The 16,666-nt window shown below is 47.3% G+C and overlaps 1 protein-coding gene across 7 annotated transcripts in view; it reads left to right on the plus strand.

Annotated features, from left to right (window-relative positions):
* Positions 1-11,576, plus strand: part of LOC138268737 (low density lipoprotein receptor adapter protein 1-B-like) — a 55,571-nt gene extending 43,995 nt beyond the window's left edge. For all 7 annotated transcript variants that reach the window (XM_069218714.1, XM_069218708.1, XM_069218709.1 and 4 more), the window contains exon 3: positions 7,545-11,576. In XM_069218714.1, coding sequence (XP_069074815.1) covers positions 7,545-7,629 — 85 coding nt within the window. In that variant the 3' untranslated portion in view covers positions 7,630-11,576. The remainder of the gene's footprint in view (positions 1-7,544) is intronic.
* Positions 11,577-16,666: the final 5,090 nt, after the last annotated feature.

Below are 16,666 nucleotides of genomic sequence, written 5' to 3' on the forward strand. Positions count from 1 at the left end.
AGCAGTACTACATAATCCCATGTATTACTGTACTAGAACCAGACACACATCGGCGGCAGTACTACACAATCCCCCATATTCCTGTACTAGGACCAGACACACATCGGCGGCAGTACTACACAATCCCATGTATTCCTGTGCTAGGAACAGACACACATCGGTGGCAGTACTACACAATCCCACTTATTCCTGTGCTAGGACCAGAGTGATACACATCGGCGGCAGTACTGCACAATCCCACGTATTCCTGTACTAGGACCAGAAAGACATACATCGGCGGCAGTCCTACACAATCCCACGTATTCCTGTACTAGGACCAGACACACATCAGCAGCAGTACTACACAATCCCACTTATTCCTGTACCAGGACCAGAGAGACACACACATCAGCGGCAGTCCTACACAATCAAATCAAATCAAATCAAATCATTAACATTTATAAAGCGCGCTACTCACCCGTGCGGGTCTCAAGGCGCTAGGGGGAAGGGGGTTACTGCTGCTCGAAGAGCCAGGTCTTGAGGAGTCTCCGGAATGCGGGGTGGTCCTGAGGCTGGTGGGGAGGGTGTTCCAGGTCTTGGCTGCCAGGTAGGAGAAAGACCTCCCACCCGCCGTGGAGCGGCGGATGCGAGGGACGGCAGCGAGCGTGAGGCCGGTGGAACGGAGGAGACGGGTGGGGACGTAGAAGCTGAGGCGTCGGTTGAGGTATTCAGGTCCCTTGTCGTGGAGGGCTTTGTGTGCGTGGGTGAGAAGTCGGAAAGTGATCCTTTTGCCGACTGGGAGCCAATACAGGTGTCTCAGGTGTGCGGAGATTTGGCTGTTGCGGGGTACGTCGAGGATGAGGTGGGTGGAGGCGTTTTGAATAAGTTGCAGACGTTTTTGGAGTTTTGCGGTGGTCCCAGCATAAAGGGTGTTGCCGTAGTCCAGGCGGCTAGTGACTAGGACGTGGGTCACATTTTTTCTGGTGTCGGTGGGGATCCAGCGGAAGATCTTGCGGAGCATGCGGAGGGTGAGGAAGCAGGAGGAGGACACGGCGTTGACTTGTTTGGTCATGGTGAGCAGAGGGTCCAAGATGAAGCCGAGGTTGCGGGCGTGGTCTGAGGGGGTTGGTGCGGTGCCAAGGGCCGTGGGCCACCAGGAGTCGTCCCATGCGGTTGGGGTGTTGCCGAGGATGAGGACTTCCGTTTTGTCTGAGTTCAGTTTTAGACGGCTGAGCCTCATCCAATCTGCGACGTCCTTCATGCCATCTTGTAGGTTGTTCTAAGGGTGTCAGAGAACCAGAGAGGTTTTTTGGTGTTGGCCTGTCGATGCGTGCGTCTGAGGGGAGCAAGGTTGTCTGCGCAGTTGGTGATCCAGTTCGTGAGGCTGAGGGCTGCGTCGTTGGGGTCGTCGGTGGTGAGGGTAGGTTGGTTGACGGTGAGCGCGGAGAAGAGCTGTTCTTCGGGGATTTTGTTCCACTGTCGACGAGGGATGGGTTGAGTGCGGAGGTGGCGGGTCTCGCGTCGGAATGTGAAGGGGACACAGCTGTGGTCGGTCCAGTGTAGAGCGGAGGCGTGGCTGAAGGAGACGTGTTTGCTGGCGGAGAAGATGGGGCCAAGCGTGTGTCCGGCGATGTGGGTGGGGGTGTTCACCAGTTGCTTAAGGCCGAGGTTGGCCAGGTTGTCGAGCAGGGTGGTGGTGTTGGGGTCGTTGTTGTGTTCCAGATGGAAGTTGAGGTCGCCTAGGAGGATGTAGTCCGGCGAGGAGAGGGCGTGCGGGGAGACGAAGTCGGTGATGGAGTCGCTGAAAGGGGCGCGCGGTCCGGGGGGACGGTAGATGAGGGATCCTCTGAGGGTGGTCCTGGGGTCGGTGCGAATCTGGAAATGCAGGTGTTCTGCGGCGAGGGGGGTGTCTTCGGTGGAGGTGGTGACCCTGATGGAGTCTTTGAAGACGATGGCGATTCCTCCTCCTACTTGGTTGGTGCGGTCTTTCCTGGGAATCTTGTAGCCTTCGGGGATGGCTATGGCGATGTCTGGGGCCGAAGAGGCGTTCATCCAGGTCTCCGTGATGAAGGCGACGTCCGGTGCTGTGGAGTCCAGGAGGTCCCAGAGTTCAACGGCGTGCTTGTGGACGGATCGAGCGTTGACCAGGATGCATTTGAGGTGGTTGATGGCGCGTGGGCTGGTGGTCATGGTAGTTGCGTGGTGGAAGATACGTTTGCAGGAGTGGCAGGCGAAAGGTCCATGGGTACGCCTACGTCAATCCCACGTATTCCTGTACTAGGACCAGACACACATCGGCGGCAGTCCTACACAATCCCATGTATTCCTGTACTAGGACCAGAGAGACACGCATCGGCGGCAGTACTACACAATCCCATGTATTCCTGTACTAGGGCCAGAGAGACACACATCGGCGGCAGTACTAAACAATCCCACGTATTCCTGTACTAGGACCAGAGAGACGCACATCGGTGGTAGTACTACACAGTCCCACGTATTCCTGTACTAGGACCAGACACACATCGGTGGCAGTACTGCACAATCCCGCGTATTCCGAGACTAGGACCAGAGAGACACACATCGGCGGCAGTACTGCATAATCCCACGTATTCCTGTACTAGGACCAGACACACATCGGCGGCAGTACTACACAATCCCACGTATTCCTGTACTAGGACCAGAGAGAGACACATCGGCGGCAATGCTACACAATCCACGTATTCGTGTACTAGGACCAGAGAGACACACACATCAGCGGCAGTAACGTGTTCCTGTACTAGGACCAGAGAGACGCACATCGGCGGCAGTACTGCACAATCCCACGTATTCCTGTACTAGGACCAGCGAGAGACACATCGGCGGCCATACTACACAATCCCATGTATTCCTGTACTAGGACCAGACACATATCGGCGGCAATACTACACAATCCCACGTATTCCTGTACTAGGACCAGCAAGACACACATCGGCGGCAGTACTACACAATCCCACGTATTCCTGTACTAGGACCAGAGAGAGACACATCTGCGGCAATACTACACAATCCACGTATTCGTGTACTAGGACCAGAGAGACACACACATCAGCGGCAGTAACGTGTTCCTGTACTAGGACCAGAGAGACGCACATCGGCGGCAGTACTGCACAATCCCACGTATTCCTGTACTAGGACCAGCGAGACACACATCGGCGGCAATACTACACAATCACACGTATTCCTGTACTAGTACCAGACGCACATCGGTGGCAGTACTACACAATCCCACGTATTCCCGTACTAGGACCAGAGAGACACACATCGGCGGCAGTACTACACAATCCCATGTATTCCTGTACTAGGGCCAGAGAGACACACATCGGCGGCAGTACTAAACAATCCCACGTATTCCTGTACCAGGACCAGAGAGACGCACATCGGTGGTAGTACTACACAGTCCCACGTATTCCTGTCCTAGGACCAGACACACATCGGTGGCAGTACTGCACAATCCCGCGTATTCCGAGACTAGGACCAGAGAGACACACATCGGCGGCAGTACTGCATAATCCCACGTATTCCTGTACTAGGACCAGACACACATCGGCGGCAGTACTACACAATCCCACGTATTCCTGTACTAGGACCAGAGAGAGACACATCGGCGGCAATACTACACAATCCACGTATTCGTGTACTAGGACCAGAGAGACACACACATCAGCGGCAGTAACGTGTTCCTGTACTAGGACCAGAGAGACGCACATCGGCGGCAGTACTGCACAATCCCACGTATTCCTGTACTAGGACCAGCGAGACACACATCAGCGGCCATACTACACAATCCCATGTATTCCTGTACTAGGACCAGACCCACATCGGCGACACTACTACACAATCCCACGTATTCCTGTACTAGGACCAGCAAGACACACATCGGCGGCAGTACTACACAATCCCACGTATTCCTGTACTAGGACCAGAGAGAGACACATCGGCGGCAGTACTACACAATCCACGTATTCGTGTACTAGGACCAGAGAGACACACACATCAGCGGCAGTAACGTGTTCCTGTACTAGGACCAGAGAGACGAACATCGGCGGCAGTACTGCACAATCCCACGTATTCCTGTACTAGGACCAGCGAGACACACATCGGCGGCAATACTACACAATCACACGTATTCCTGTACTAGTACCAGACACACATCGGTGGCAGTACTACACAATCCCACGTATCCCTGTACTAGGACCAGAGAGACACACATCAGCGGCAGTCCTACACAATCCCCCATATTCCTGTACTGGGACCAGACACACATCGGCGGCAGTACTCCACAATCCCACGTATTCCTGTACTAGGACCAGACACACATCGGCGGCAGTCCTACACAATCCCACTTATTCCTGTACGAGGACCAGAGAGGCACACATCAGCGGCAGTCCTACACAATCCCACGTATTCCTGTACTAGGACCAGACACACATCGGTGGCAGTACTGCATAATCCCACGTATTCCTGTACTAGGACCAGACACACATCGGCAGCAGTACTACACAATCCCACGTATTCCTGTACTAGGACCAGAGACACATCAGAGAGAGACACATCGGCGGCAGTACTGCATAATCCCATGTATTCCTGTACTAGGACCAGACACACATCGGCGGCAGTATTGCACAATCCCATATATTCCTGTACTAGGATCAGAGAGAGACACATCGGCGGCAATACTACAAAATTCCACGTATTCCTGTACTAGGACCAGAGAGAGACACATCAGCAGCAGTAACGTGTTCCTGTACTAGGACCAGAGAGACACACATCGGCGGCAGTACTGCACAACCCCACGTATTCCTGTACTAGGACCAGCGAGATACACATCGGTGGCAGTACTACACAATCCCACGTATTCCTGTACTAGGACCAGACACACATCGGCGGCAATACTACACAATCCCCTGTATACCTGTACTAGGACCAGACACACATCGATGGCAATATTATACAATCCCACGTATTCCTGTACTATGACCAGAGAGACACACATCGGTGGCAGTACAGGAATACGTGGGATTGTGTAGTACTGCCACCGATGTGTGTCTCTCTGGTCTTAGTACAGGAATACGTGGGATTGTGTAGTACTAAGACCAGACACACATTGGCAGCAATACTACACAATCCCACGTATTCCTGTACTAGGACCAGAGAGAAACACATTGTCGGCAGTACTACACAATCCCACATATTCCTGTACTAGGCCCAGAGAGACACACATCGGCGGCAATACTACACAATCCCCTGTATACCTGTACTAGGACCAGACACACATCGATGGCAATACTACACAATCCCACGTATTCCTGTACTAGGACCAGAGAGAAACACATTGTCGGCAGTACTACACAATCCCACATATTCCTGTACTAGGCCCAGAGAGACACACATTGGCGGCAGTACTACACAATCCCATGTATTCCTGTACTAGGACCAGACACACATCGGCGGCAGTACTCCACAATCCCACGTATTCCTGTACTAGGACCAGACACACATTGGCGGCAGTCCTACACAATCCCACTTATTCCTGTACTAGGACCAGAGAGGCACACATCAGCGGCAGTCCTACACAATCCCACGTATTCCTGTACTAGGACCAGACACACATCGGCGGCAGTACTGCATAATCCCACGTATTCCTGTACTAGGACCAGACACACATCGGCGGCAGTACTACACAATCCCATGTATTCCTGCACTAGGACCAGAGAGACGCACATCGCTGGTAGTACTACACAATCCCACGTATTCCTGTACTCCTGTACTAGGACCAGACACACATCGGCGGCAGTACTGCATAATCCCACGTATTCCTGGACTAGGACCAGACACACATCAGCGGCAGTACTACACAATCCCACGTATTCCTGTACTAGGACCAGAGACACATCAGAGAGACACACATCAGCGGCAGTACTGCATAATCCCACGTATTCCTGTACTAGGACCAGACACACAACAACTGAAGGCGCGTTGCATCGGCGTAACATAACACCAAGGACATGTAACAGGGACAGTCACAAAAGTTCAAGGTCGCTAGGTCAGGCAGTACTTTATTCAAACACTTTCTAACACTATTTTATGAAAGCAGTTATGTGGAGGTGGTAACTTGTGAAACGAATATTTGCACACATTTTTTGCGTTGTATTTTATTGTGGTAGCAGTGTGTTCCTTTTTTCTGGCATTGTTTTTTTCTGCCTCCTTTTTGCATTATTATTGCAGTGTTGTTGTTGTGTTCCATTCTGTTCGAAGTGTTTTTGCTGTGTTGATCCCAGTTATATTTTTGAATTGCTATTGTGTGGTGCCCTGTGTTTACTTTAGACATGCCTACAAATGCTGCCAAATTTCCATCCAAAAACTGCACATTCCTTTAAAGTTCCAGTAACAAACAGCAATTTAACATTGTTTGAGGTGGTGAAATACCGCTGCTCCAACCCCCTAGATGTTTGACAACAGACAACAGAAAACCATGGGAGAGACCATACTCTTCCGGTGCTCATCCTATGTGAGAGGACCTTTAACCCTCAAAAACACCGACCATTTGTGCTTTCCTCTAATCTACATTCCCGAGGTAATATGTTCTTCTTGTCCGGTGCTGCCATCTAGTGGTTAATCCTTTTTATTACAGTTACAAACTTAGAGGTGAGTTAAAGGGCGACTTCCAATACTTTAAGGGACTGTCTTATACCCTTTTAATTGAGTTTATTTTTAAAGGTATGTGCAGTAAAACTCCTCTTTATAAAAAGAGGTACATTTTTCTCCCCAAAGCTTCCATTGTTCACTTTCTCATTGCCTCCATGCTGTAAAGGTTAATTGTTTAATATTATGCCTTTTTAATGGCTCCAAATTGTAAAGAACTTTTTGCAGAGAAATAACTCAAGGAGCCATAATAATGCTTTTAGCGTATTCTGTACAAGTAGAGAGATCTTGCTGTGTGCACTTAGTGTGGACGGATACACTGTCCTTGTCCTAGACTGTCATTTCACAAAGCATTGCATTCTGGTAGTTGTAGTCTTTGCTTCCATTTAACATGACAAGTTTGGCCACTGTGTTCCTTCTGTCAGGATTTCTCTCCATCTCCCTGGTTCTCATCTGATTCTTTCACTCACTCCTGCCTAGAGCGAGGTGGTGTTCTGGTCCCACATCCCCCTCACCCTGTCTTCTTTTTGGGATTACTTAAGGTTCTGTTATCCGTCATCTGCTTTTCTCCTTCTACCCTGCATCCCCCGACTCTACCATAGCTTCCTTTAATCTTTTCCATCACTTCTATGCTCACGATGGCCAGATTTTTGTTTCGCCCTAATCTACTGATGCCTCACTTATTTCAGGTCCCACATGCCACTCCCACTCATATAGACCAGTGGGCTGAACCTGTGCTGCAGAGATAGGACATGGCATGTTCTGCCTTAACATTTCAGGGTTCTTAAAATGAGTACAATTGAATTGAATAACAGTAGCATCTGGTATGCACTCCATATCTGCCCATTCTTGTTATTACATCACACTTTTCATATCTTCTGCAGATGGCACCTCAACGGAGGACGAGGACGGCGAGCACTGTCAGTCGTTGGAGACCAGCGACGAAGAAGCAGAGAGCCGCATGCATGAAGAGTTCCAGCGGAGGGTCTCGTCCAGCGCTGCCCCCCACCGGCTGGACACAGGACGACATAGCCTGTCCGACCTGGAGGACGATGCCATGGTTCAACCACACCTTCTGGGAGACAGAGACTAGTTCCTGGGGTCCTCCATACACATAACCTTTGACCTGCTGGGACAGGGACCTGCTGGGACAGGGACTTGCTCCAAAAGCTTTCCTCAAGGACCCGAATAATGGGCCAGCTGATAACTCGCATTTATTTTGATTAACCAAACCATGTACCTTTAATATTAGCAGACAAGCCACCACCTGCCTTCAGGAGATGGCTAGAACATCATCGTTCATGCAGAGGAGGTCTCTGTCCAGGTAGTGGTAACTCCTGCATCTTCCAAAAGTGATCTCCGCTCTCTACATCTTGGGAGTTGACATAAAACTTGGAAACAAGACCATGCCCCCTGGCTCTTGTTTGTTGGAGATGGATGTCACGCTTGTAGCGGGGGGCCTCTGGTCGTGAAACTGAGACCTGGTTTTCAATCAATCATGTGACTTCTCCTTTTAAGGGTGGGAAAATATTCTATTTTGAGAAGGTTCTCTGTTCATGTGCAGTATCAGTCATGGTGCCGCTTCATATTGGGTTGCATTTTCAATTTCTAGAGCAGGTCTCTAACCTTAAAATATAAGATCTCAGCCACTCTTAATCGGGACACCTCTTGTTTGGAGTGGAACTCCAGTTTTTAGAATGAGACTTCTGTTATTGATACAAGACCATGTCCTCTTTTGTTTGGGATCCCTCTTGTTTTGGGAGTGGACATCTAGTTTGTAGACGGTGGGGGCTCTGTTCTTGCAAATAAGAACTGACTATCGAGCAGGACAGTACTGGTTTTAGGTACAAAATATATATTTTCCAGAAGGAACTACCCTGTTTGAAAATTAGATGTGGACACCTCATGTTATGGGAGTGAACTTCTAGTTTTTTTTAGTGGACTTCTTGTCTTGGAAACATGACCTCAGCCACTGTCAAAAAAAGCCTCTTGTTTTGTGCCTGAATTGCTATTTTTTAACAGGAGTCCGACTCTTAGACACTAGACCCCCCACACTTTCAAGTAGGATGCTTCTCATTTTGTGAACAGCAATGCTGCTGTCAAGAGTTGGGTTTCTTGACCGAAAGAACTTCTCTGATGTTCAGTCCTGGTGGCTGGATCTCTCTGAGGTGCTGGCCACTTCTGAATGGCCAGCTACCAAATGACTGCATTGAGGACCACTGGCCCAGTCATAGATGGGCTGGTCACAGGTTCCATCTTCCAGTGTCTGCCATATCATGACATGTTTGGGCTTCGTAAAATCATTCTAAGAAAACAAGGAAACATTGGACAGACATGATCCTGCCATACTAAGCATGTTCTCCCACTCATCTTTGTATTGTCTACCTTGTGAAGCTTTAAAACACAAGCTGTGCATATTTTATTGTAATCAATTATACATTTCACTAATTTAATATAGGATTATGAAGGTTTTCACATTCTTACAACAGCTCACATGTAGTGCCCCTGCCTCTGAAACTTATATTTATGTGAGCTGGTTGCAACCTATGCACACGGATCAACCGTGACCACGTCAAACATAGTTGACCACAAACTTTTATTTTAACTTAATAATGCTGTGTTCATCACTTAGTGCTTAATTTCAGGTCTTGCTTGGTGGAGGTCTCTGAGATTCAGAGCCATCTTGTGTGGTTTGATGAAAAGGGAAGTACCAGGTGGCCCCTACAACTTCACTATCTTGGGTAACGTGTGCCATTGGTAGGGGTCCTGTTCCTAATCACAGGCGGTGTGCCCTTTCAAACACAAATGCCTGGTTAGATCACCATATCTGAATGTCACATGGGGTCACACTGTGGAAGGCAGGAGAAAGCAAGGTTGCTCATAGGCTCCATGGTAGAGGACAGATAAGTCACCCTTGTTTAGGGCATGGGCTACTCCCACTGACAAGGCCAAAAACAAACAAGTGCTCTCCACATTTATTAAAACATTGATAACGTACTTGGTAGAGACAAGTCCAAAGATTATAGATGGGTGGATGCTGATGAAACTAGCTCTCCGTGTGCAGGGTGCAACTGGGATTACAACTCGCACAGGATTGCAGAAGCTAGCGACACCCCTTGTGCCTTGGAGGACTAGTGACTCAAGAGGGTGTTCTTTGAGGCAGCACTGGGGAGCTGTGATGCAGTGCACTTAAAATAGCATTCTGGGGTGCTGCAATGTTAGTGCTGCCAACTAGGCCAAAGCATGGCCAGGTGATGCCTAGCACCACTGCAGTGCACTCTTAACTTTTGCCACAGACGCATTGCGAGCTTAAAATTATTCCAGGGTTCCAACGATCACAGGAGCAACCAAAATTCTGTTGTCTTGCTAAATATTACTATGCCTTTCATCGCTTGTGTGGCCTTCTAGCTCCCACCCCTCAGAGGCCCTCAAAAAATGGTCCAACGCATTTAGGGCCAGATTTAGCAAAGGGTTTTTCCCATTCTGTGTCAATGGGAAAATGTGTTTGTACATATGGAACTTAGAGCGGTAAGCAAAACTCAACCATGTCTTTGGAAAAGTAGGTGTTTGTCACCATTCATTCAAGGGAGAAGTAAACGGAAGCTAGAACTTCAAAATCAAGCAAGGTCATGAAAATAAGGACAGAACCCAGAGAGGGTGTTCATTGTTTTTATGCTAAATGTTATATGCCTTTTATTATTGTATTATTGAAGAGGTTTTATTGTTGTCAATATTACTATTACAAAAGATATTATTCTGTGTTTTATTAGTGAAGATGTTACTCTACGTTTTTGGGCCGTGTGAATGCAAATCTGGACATTAGTGCTGGATGCTAATGTCCATCGGTACCTGCTGTAAATTACAGAATCTTTTTCACCTTAACTTAAAACTCTCCTCTCGTTCCTCTAGATCCTTTGCACGTTCTTTCTTCACTCACTGTACACCCCGCCACCTCACACATTTTATCCCAGAGTTCCTGCGACGGATAAAGCCCTGGTATGAGTATCTCTTCATACAAAAGCCATTCATCCCTTGTCGGTCTTTGCCTCTATTAGCAGTTACCCTCATCCTCAGATACGATAGTTAGGCACCTTTCACGCAATGAAAAGGGCCCAGCCCCTGAACCAAGAATAAGCCCAGAACATAGTACCAGTAACTTATAAGAACTAACTGGGATCCAGTCTGTTTGGTGGAAGCATCAAAACCATCTGGGAAGGTATCCTACCATCAGGAAGTGCTACAAGGCCATACCAGTGGCAGAATGTCACCAACATAGCGTACCACTACCAACCACGTTCAACCACAAATCGTTTGACTTCTTATCACCTAGACCGCTTACCATAGTCGCTACCCTCCTTTATCAAATTATTAGATATATTGGAGTTATCTGAAGTTGCATTATCCCCAACCAGTCCCACATATCCCCAACCAGTCATTGAAACAAGGCTTCGATTCTACGTGCATCTCTCTTTGGTTTAATACGTTTTTTTTCTGTACACTTGTAGCTGTCATTTTTCACGTGTTCGAGTTTGTATTTTTCTTCAAGGGAGGTGTAGCATTTCAGTTTTTGTTGTATGTTTTTTGTACTATTTAAAAATGTATATCTTACAGCTTAAGATGTTGAAAAGTGTATTTAATCTAAAAGCGAATCCAGGTTAAATGTGTTACTGAAATGTGCGTTACCGTACTAGCAAACTGAAAAACAAGCAATTGAAAGTAAATATTAACCATCAACTTTAAAAAGGTTTCACTAAAAAATCCCAACCAGGCCTTTCTCCCTGGACTGAATTTGCGCCAAATACTACAGTGTGATAAATTGTGAACAGTTACAAGCTCTCCTCTCGTGCTCTACAAATATGTGAATTCACCTGCATTTTGTATAAAATTACACATTAAATAAACAAATGCAAGATTAATCACTTGCTTGTTTGTCCTCTGTTTGCCCTGGAAGCCTCACAAGCACTTAATGCACATTCTGAACTCGCCTATGCGCCTAGAGATGACCCAATGCACAGAAGGCACATTGTAAGATGACTTGCCTTGAGTGTCCTAGTCTAGAAGTAGAAATCAACGTGGCTTGTCTGCACATTAAGAGGAAGGGGTGGATAGGGGGCTGAACATGGGACAGTTGTAGGAGAGAGGTGCGGGGCGGAGGGGCGGGGCGGAGGCAGGAAATAGTACATTTAACTCCTGAGCCTCTGTGGCATTTGGAAGTGGGTTTTTTAGGTCTCCTTTGACAGTGTTGCTGCCTGTAAGATGTATTGTTACAAATCCTTTAGATAAAATGTTCTTTAAATGCGCCTTGGCTCTGTGCTGAATAGTATTTCATCTCAAACCTTCCCATTGGCTTTTGATGTTTCATTCCGCCTTGTTGGAAGTGCTTCCATTGGAATGCACGAGGGACTATTTTGTATCTGAAAACTACATTCAGTATTCACAGTGTCACGTTGAATTATCTATCGCTTATGTGCATTGTGCAATTATTTTTTGCCAGATTTTCCCCTTGCATTGATTGACTTGAATAAGATAAAAAAAAAATTTTTTTCATGTGAACAGCATTTGTGAATTCCTCCTGTTTACGTGCATTGGCACTTGAAAGCCAGGTGTGTTGTCTTTTCTAATGCTTTTCAAGTCTTCCTTGTTACAGGAGCCTCATGTGACAGTCAGAGGCCACCACACAATTAATGCAGTCACAACTTGTGCAGTGTGTTATGAGGGTCGCTCATCCGCCCAGGTCTCAGAAAGGTTCTGTCGATGATGAACAGTAAGAGAGGTGAGCACAGCTATGCTCTGGAGAGTTGCTGAAATCGCTGCCTTTAAGGTCTTGGCACCCAAGGTTCCAACCTGGAATTAAGCGGAAGCTCCCATGGGTAGTCTACGCTCACGACCTTGTTTCTCTTTCTGGTTTATGCGCAGGATGTGAGGGGACCAAGGTGATGTCACTACTGGGCTTCTCCCACCCAGCCTCAAAGGCCAGTGTCCTAGGCACTGCTGTTCTTATACACTTACAGCTCTAGGCTCCAGCGAGATTCCTAGGTATTCCACGTGCAGCTCTAAGCTCCAGTGAGATTCTGATGTGTCCCAAATGCAGCTCTAAGCTCCAGTGAGATTCCTAGATATACCATATGTAGCACTAAACACAGGTGAGATTCGTAGGTATTCCAGTTAGAGCTCTAAGCTACACTGAGATTCCCAGGTATTACTCTTACAGCGCTAGGCTCAGGTGAAATTCCTAGGTATTCCACGTGCAGCTCTAAGCTCCAGTGAGATTCCTAGGTATTACTCTTACAGCTTTAACCTCCGGCGAGGTTCCTAGGTATTCCACAGGCAGCTCTAAGCTCAGGTGAGTTTCCTAAGTATTCCACTTAAAGCTAGCTCTAAGCTCAGGCGAGATACAGCTGTAAGCTCCAGTGAGATTCCTGGGTTTTCCACTTGGAGCTCTCAGCTCGAGTGAGATTCCTAGGTATTCTACTCACAGCTCCATGCTCTATTAAGATTCCTAGGTATTCCACTTACAGCTGCTCTAAGCCCCAGTGAGATTCCTAGGTTTTCCACTTGAAGCACTAAGCCCCAGTGAAATTCCTAGGTATTCCACTTGCAGTTCTAGTCTCCAGTGAGACACCTAGGTATTCCACATGCAGCTGTAAGCTTCAGTAAGACTCCTATGTATTCCATTTGCAGCTCTAAGCTCCAGTGAGATTCCTAGGTATTCCACATGCAGCCCTAAACTCATGTGAAATTCCTAGGTATTCCACATGCAGCCCTAAACTCATGTGAGATTCCTAGGTATTCCACATGCAGCCCTAAACTCATGTGAGATTCCTAGGTTTTCCACTTACATGTGTAAGCTCAGTGGAAACTTAGGAATCCCACCTAACAGCTCTAGGCTCACGTGAGATTTCTAGGTATTCCACGTGCAGCTCCAAGCTACAGCAATATTCTTAGGTACCTCCTCACCAGATTATTTTGAAGCAGAGGAACCAACAATAAAATGGGAGAGGAGTTTGAAAGTTACAGGATAGAAACAAGGCAGTGAAAATACATGCTCACAAAGTTTCCTAAGGATAATAGTAACTTACGAAATAGATGGGCTACACCTATACATGTGAGCGGGATAAGACTTCCTGCTATTTCCATTGGCCTCTAATCTACACATGCATGGTATAAGTAAGCATTGTGTAATATCCACTGATATCTTCAATATTCACCTAGAAAGAAGCGTCTTTTGTAATCCTACTGAGGCTTACCTCATGCATTACTTAGAATACACACGCACAGAAATAAATCATTGAAAATGTATGTATGTATTTAAGTTTGCTTCCTTCTTTTAGTTAACAATTCCCAACCCTCCATAGATGCCACTCTACATTCACACATCTTTTGGCTGTTGTTCATCCCACTTTTTACCCACCCTACAGCGTCTACTAGAAGATTGTTGGATATTCTTCAAACACTTGCAAATGTTTTTCAAAACTATTAGGAATGCCTACCATGATGTTAGTGTTCGCATAATGTGAGTTTGCTGCCCCAAGACACTACTCCAGCCCATCCACAAGTTCCCATTTTTTGCTGAGTCCCCTAATGTGTCCCCTTGTCTCACTTCAGTCTCTCCGTGACTGTACATCCAAGAGTGCCTCAGGCGTCTCCTGTTTCTGTATACTCATACCCATGTGTCCACAGTGACTCCCTCCCATGTCCTCCTACAGTAGACATCTCCTACTTTGCCACATAATGTCTCCCGTTGATTTGCCTTGGTATCCCCATTACATCTTCATTGTCTCTTTTGTCAGTGTCTCTCCATATTACCCCGTATCAACATCACTAAATGTCTTCCCACGCATTAATTTCCTCATCGTGTTCATGCCTACCCCTTCCCACCGGGTGCCAACTTCTTCCCCTATTCTGATGCCCCCATTTCCCACTGTCTGTCCCTCAGTGTCCTCCTAAGTCACCCTGCTTTCTCCCTTTGTGTCAACATGTTTCTATCTCACACCATGGCCACACAGGGCCTTCAACTCGGTACCGTAGGAGCCTTCCAGAGGTTCGCCCCATTTGGCTGTCCTGGTGCGGAGGGTCCAAGGTGGTGAAGCCACAGTTTCTGTACCTTGTTCAGGGCGAGGGTCGGTGGTAGTTAGGAGCGCTAAGACGAGTAGTACATTGTGGGCCATGTAACAAGGTAGTCTGGCCACCTTCGCTGCTTGCACTAGGATCCTAGTCAATGTGCTCTGTTGGCTCTTGAGCAGTTATGGACTCGTCCGTCCTTAGTTCAGAGACATGATGAATCTTTGAACCTGAAAAACCATGAGGATGGCCAAGTTTTTTTTTTCTACCCTGACCCCTCACCTTTGGTACACTAAGAGGCAAAGGTGAGTAACAATCATTTTACAGAAATGTTAGCAGCTACTTTTCAGCATCTTGTAAACCCCCCCCCCCCCCCCCCCCCATCACCATTTTCTGTTTTGGTAGCACCAAGACGCTAGAATTCGTATAGATGCATACTATATATGCATCGCTTAACTTAACTCAAATGTCTGTAGAGGTAAGCAAAGGTGCCTCCGTTGAAAGATATAGTTTTTTTTTTTGTTTTTACTTTTCATAGGGACAGGTTTATGAGTTTCCTGCAGGTCGTAAGAGGTCTGTACAGGCTCAGGATGTTTGGTCCTTGAATTGATGACCTGGGTGAGAGCTGGAACGACCCAGTGGGGCTCCTGTGATCTGCCTCGTCCCAAGCATCAGCCCATGGAGTGGAAGGTGCTGGCGTGTGAGGGAGGCTAGACCTGAGGCCCAGCACCTTCATTTCTGGAGAGAGATGATCAAAGCACCGGAGAAGGGCTGTTGGCAGTGCTTAATTTGAACCAGTGATTTCCAGTGCTCTGCACCAGCACTGCCACTTATTACAGTCAGCCACATGGTTGCGCTGTCTGTTTAATTTAGAGTTCATCACAACAACAATTGCTTATTGAACAATATACTTTAGGAATGAACAATACCTGCCATCCAAGCCAATCTTATAGCTATAAGGGCCTGGAATAGTCTGAATTATCACACTTGAAGGCGTGTGACGGCTAGTAGTTTTGTTGGTACTGTCATTAGAGGTGCAAGCTGCAGTGGCCTCATGATGCTACTTTTTTTTCTTTTAGCAAATTAAGCACTGGCTGTAGTTGTGTGAGTCACAGTGCTCAAAATACAGCAGATACAGAATCACACTTTCAGTAGGGCCAGCCTTCGAATCCCAAGTGTTTGCTCTCAGTTTGTGCTTTCATGTTCTTTGCTGTTGAATGTTTTCATTTATCTTTCTTTATTGTTGTTGCTGTGGCTGTGGCTTTCATTGACCCATCTTGATGTGGTTCTCAAGTCGCTGCTATTTTTAGGGTCGAGCGTGCGTTGCATGCGCTCGCGCATGCGTATCGCAGCGAGACGCTTTGGTTATTAGAAAAGTGCTCGGAGCCCTGTTGACGTCACGTCAGTGTGTTTGATTGGTTTGTGGGCTTGCCTAGTAAAATCTGCTTGCTTTCATTAGTCGAAGGCATGCCTTTTCCTGTGGTTAGCCCTCCTCGAGCGCAGCGACCAAGTACAGAAAACATGCGAGGCTCGCTGTTTTCTCTCGGATCGTGGACTACTTTTTCTCTATTTTCCTAGCGCGATTTCGCTTGGCAGTAGTCGAGCGCTTTACACAGTTAATTTCACTTTTTCGGGTTACGTACATAAAAGCACTTTTGCCGATAGATGAAAAAGTCGGGTTAGGAGTTTACAATGCGATCAGCTCTAACATGAGCAAACGCGAGACCCGTTGCATTGCAAATGCTTGTTTTGGATTGTCACCAATAGGTAATTACTGGGTGCTTCATGTTTGTTGCCCCTGCCTTCTCGCCCTGCACTTCCTGGCGGGTTTCATTTCCTTTTTGTAAACCAGGCCTCTGCAACGAGTAGCTTGTGAGCTGCTGGTAACTCTTCAGCTAGCTGTAAGTAGCTCTCCTGGGTGCAGCCCAACCATCAGAATTAGAAG

The sequence above is a fragment of the Pleurodeles waltl genome, chromosome 12 (genome assembly GCF_031143425.1).
Source record: "Pleurodeles waltl isolate 20211129_DDA chromosome 12, aPleWal1.hap1.20221129, whole genome shotgun sequence".
Lineage (NCBI taxonomy): Eukaryota > Metazoa > Chordata > Amphibia > Caudata > Salamandridae > Pleurodeles > Pleurodeles waltl.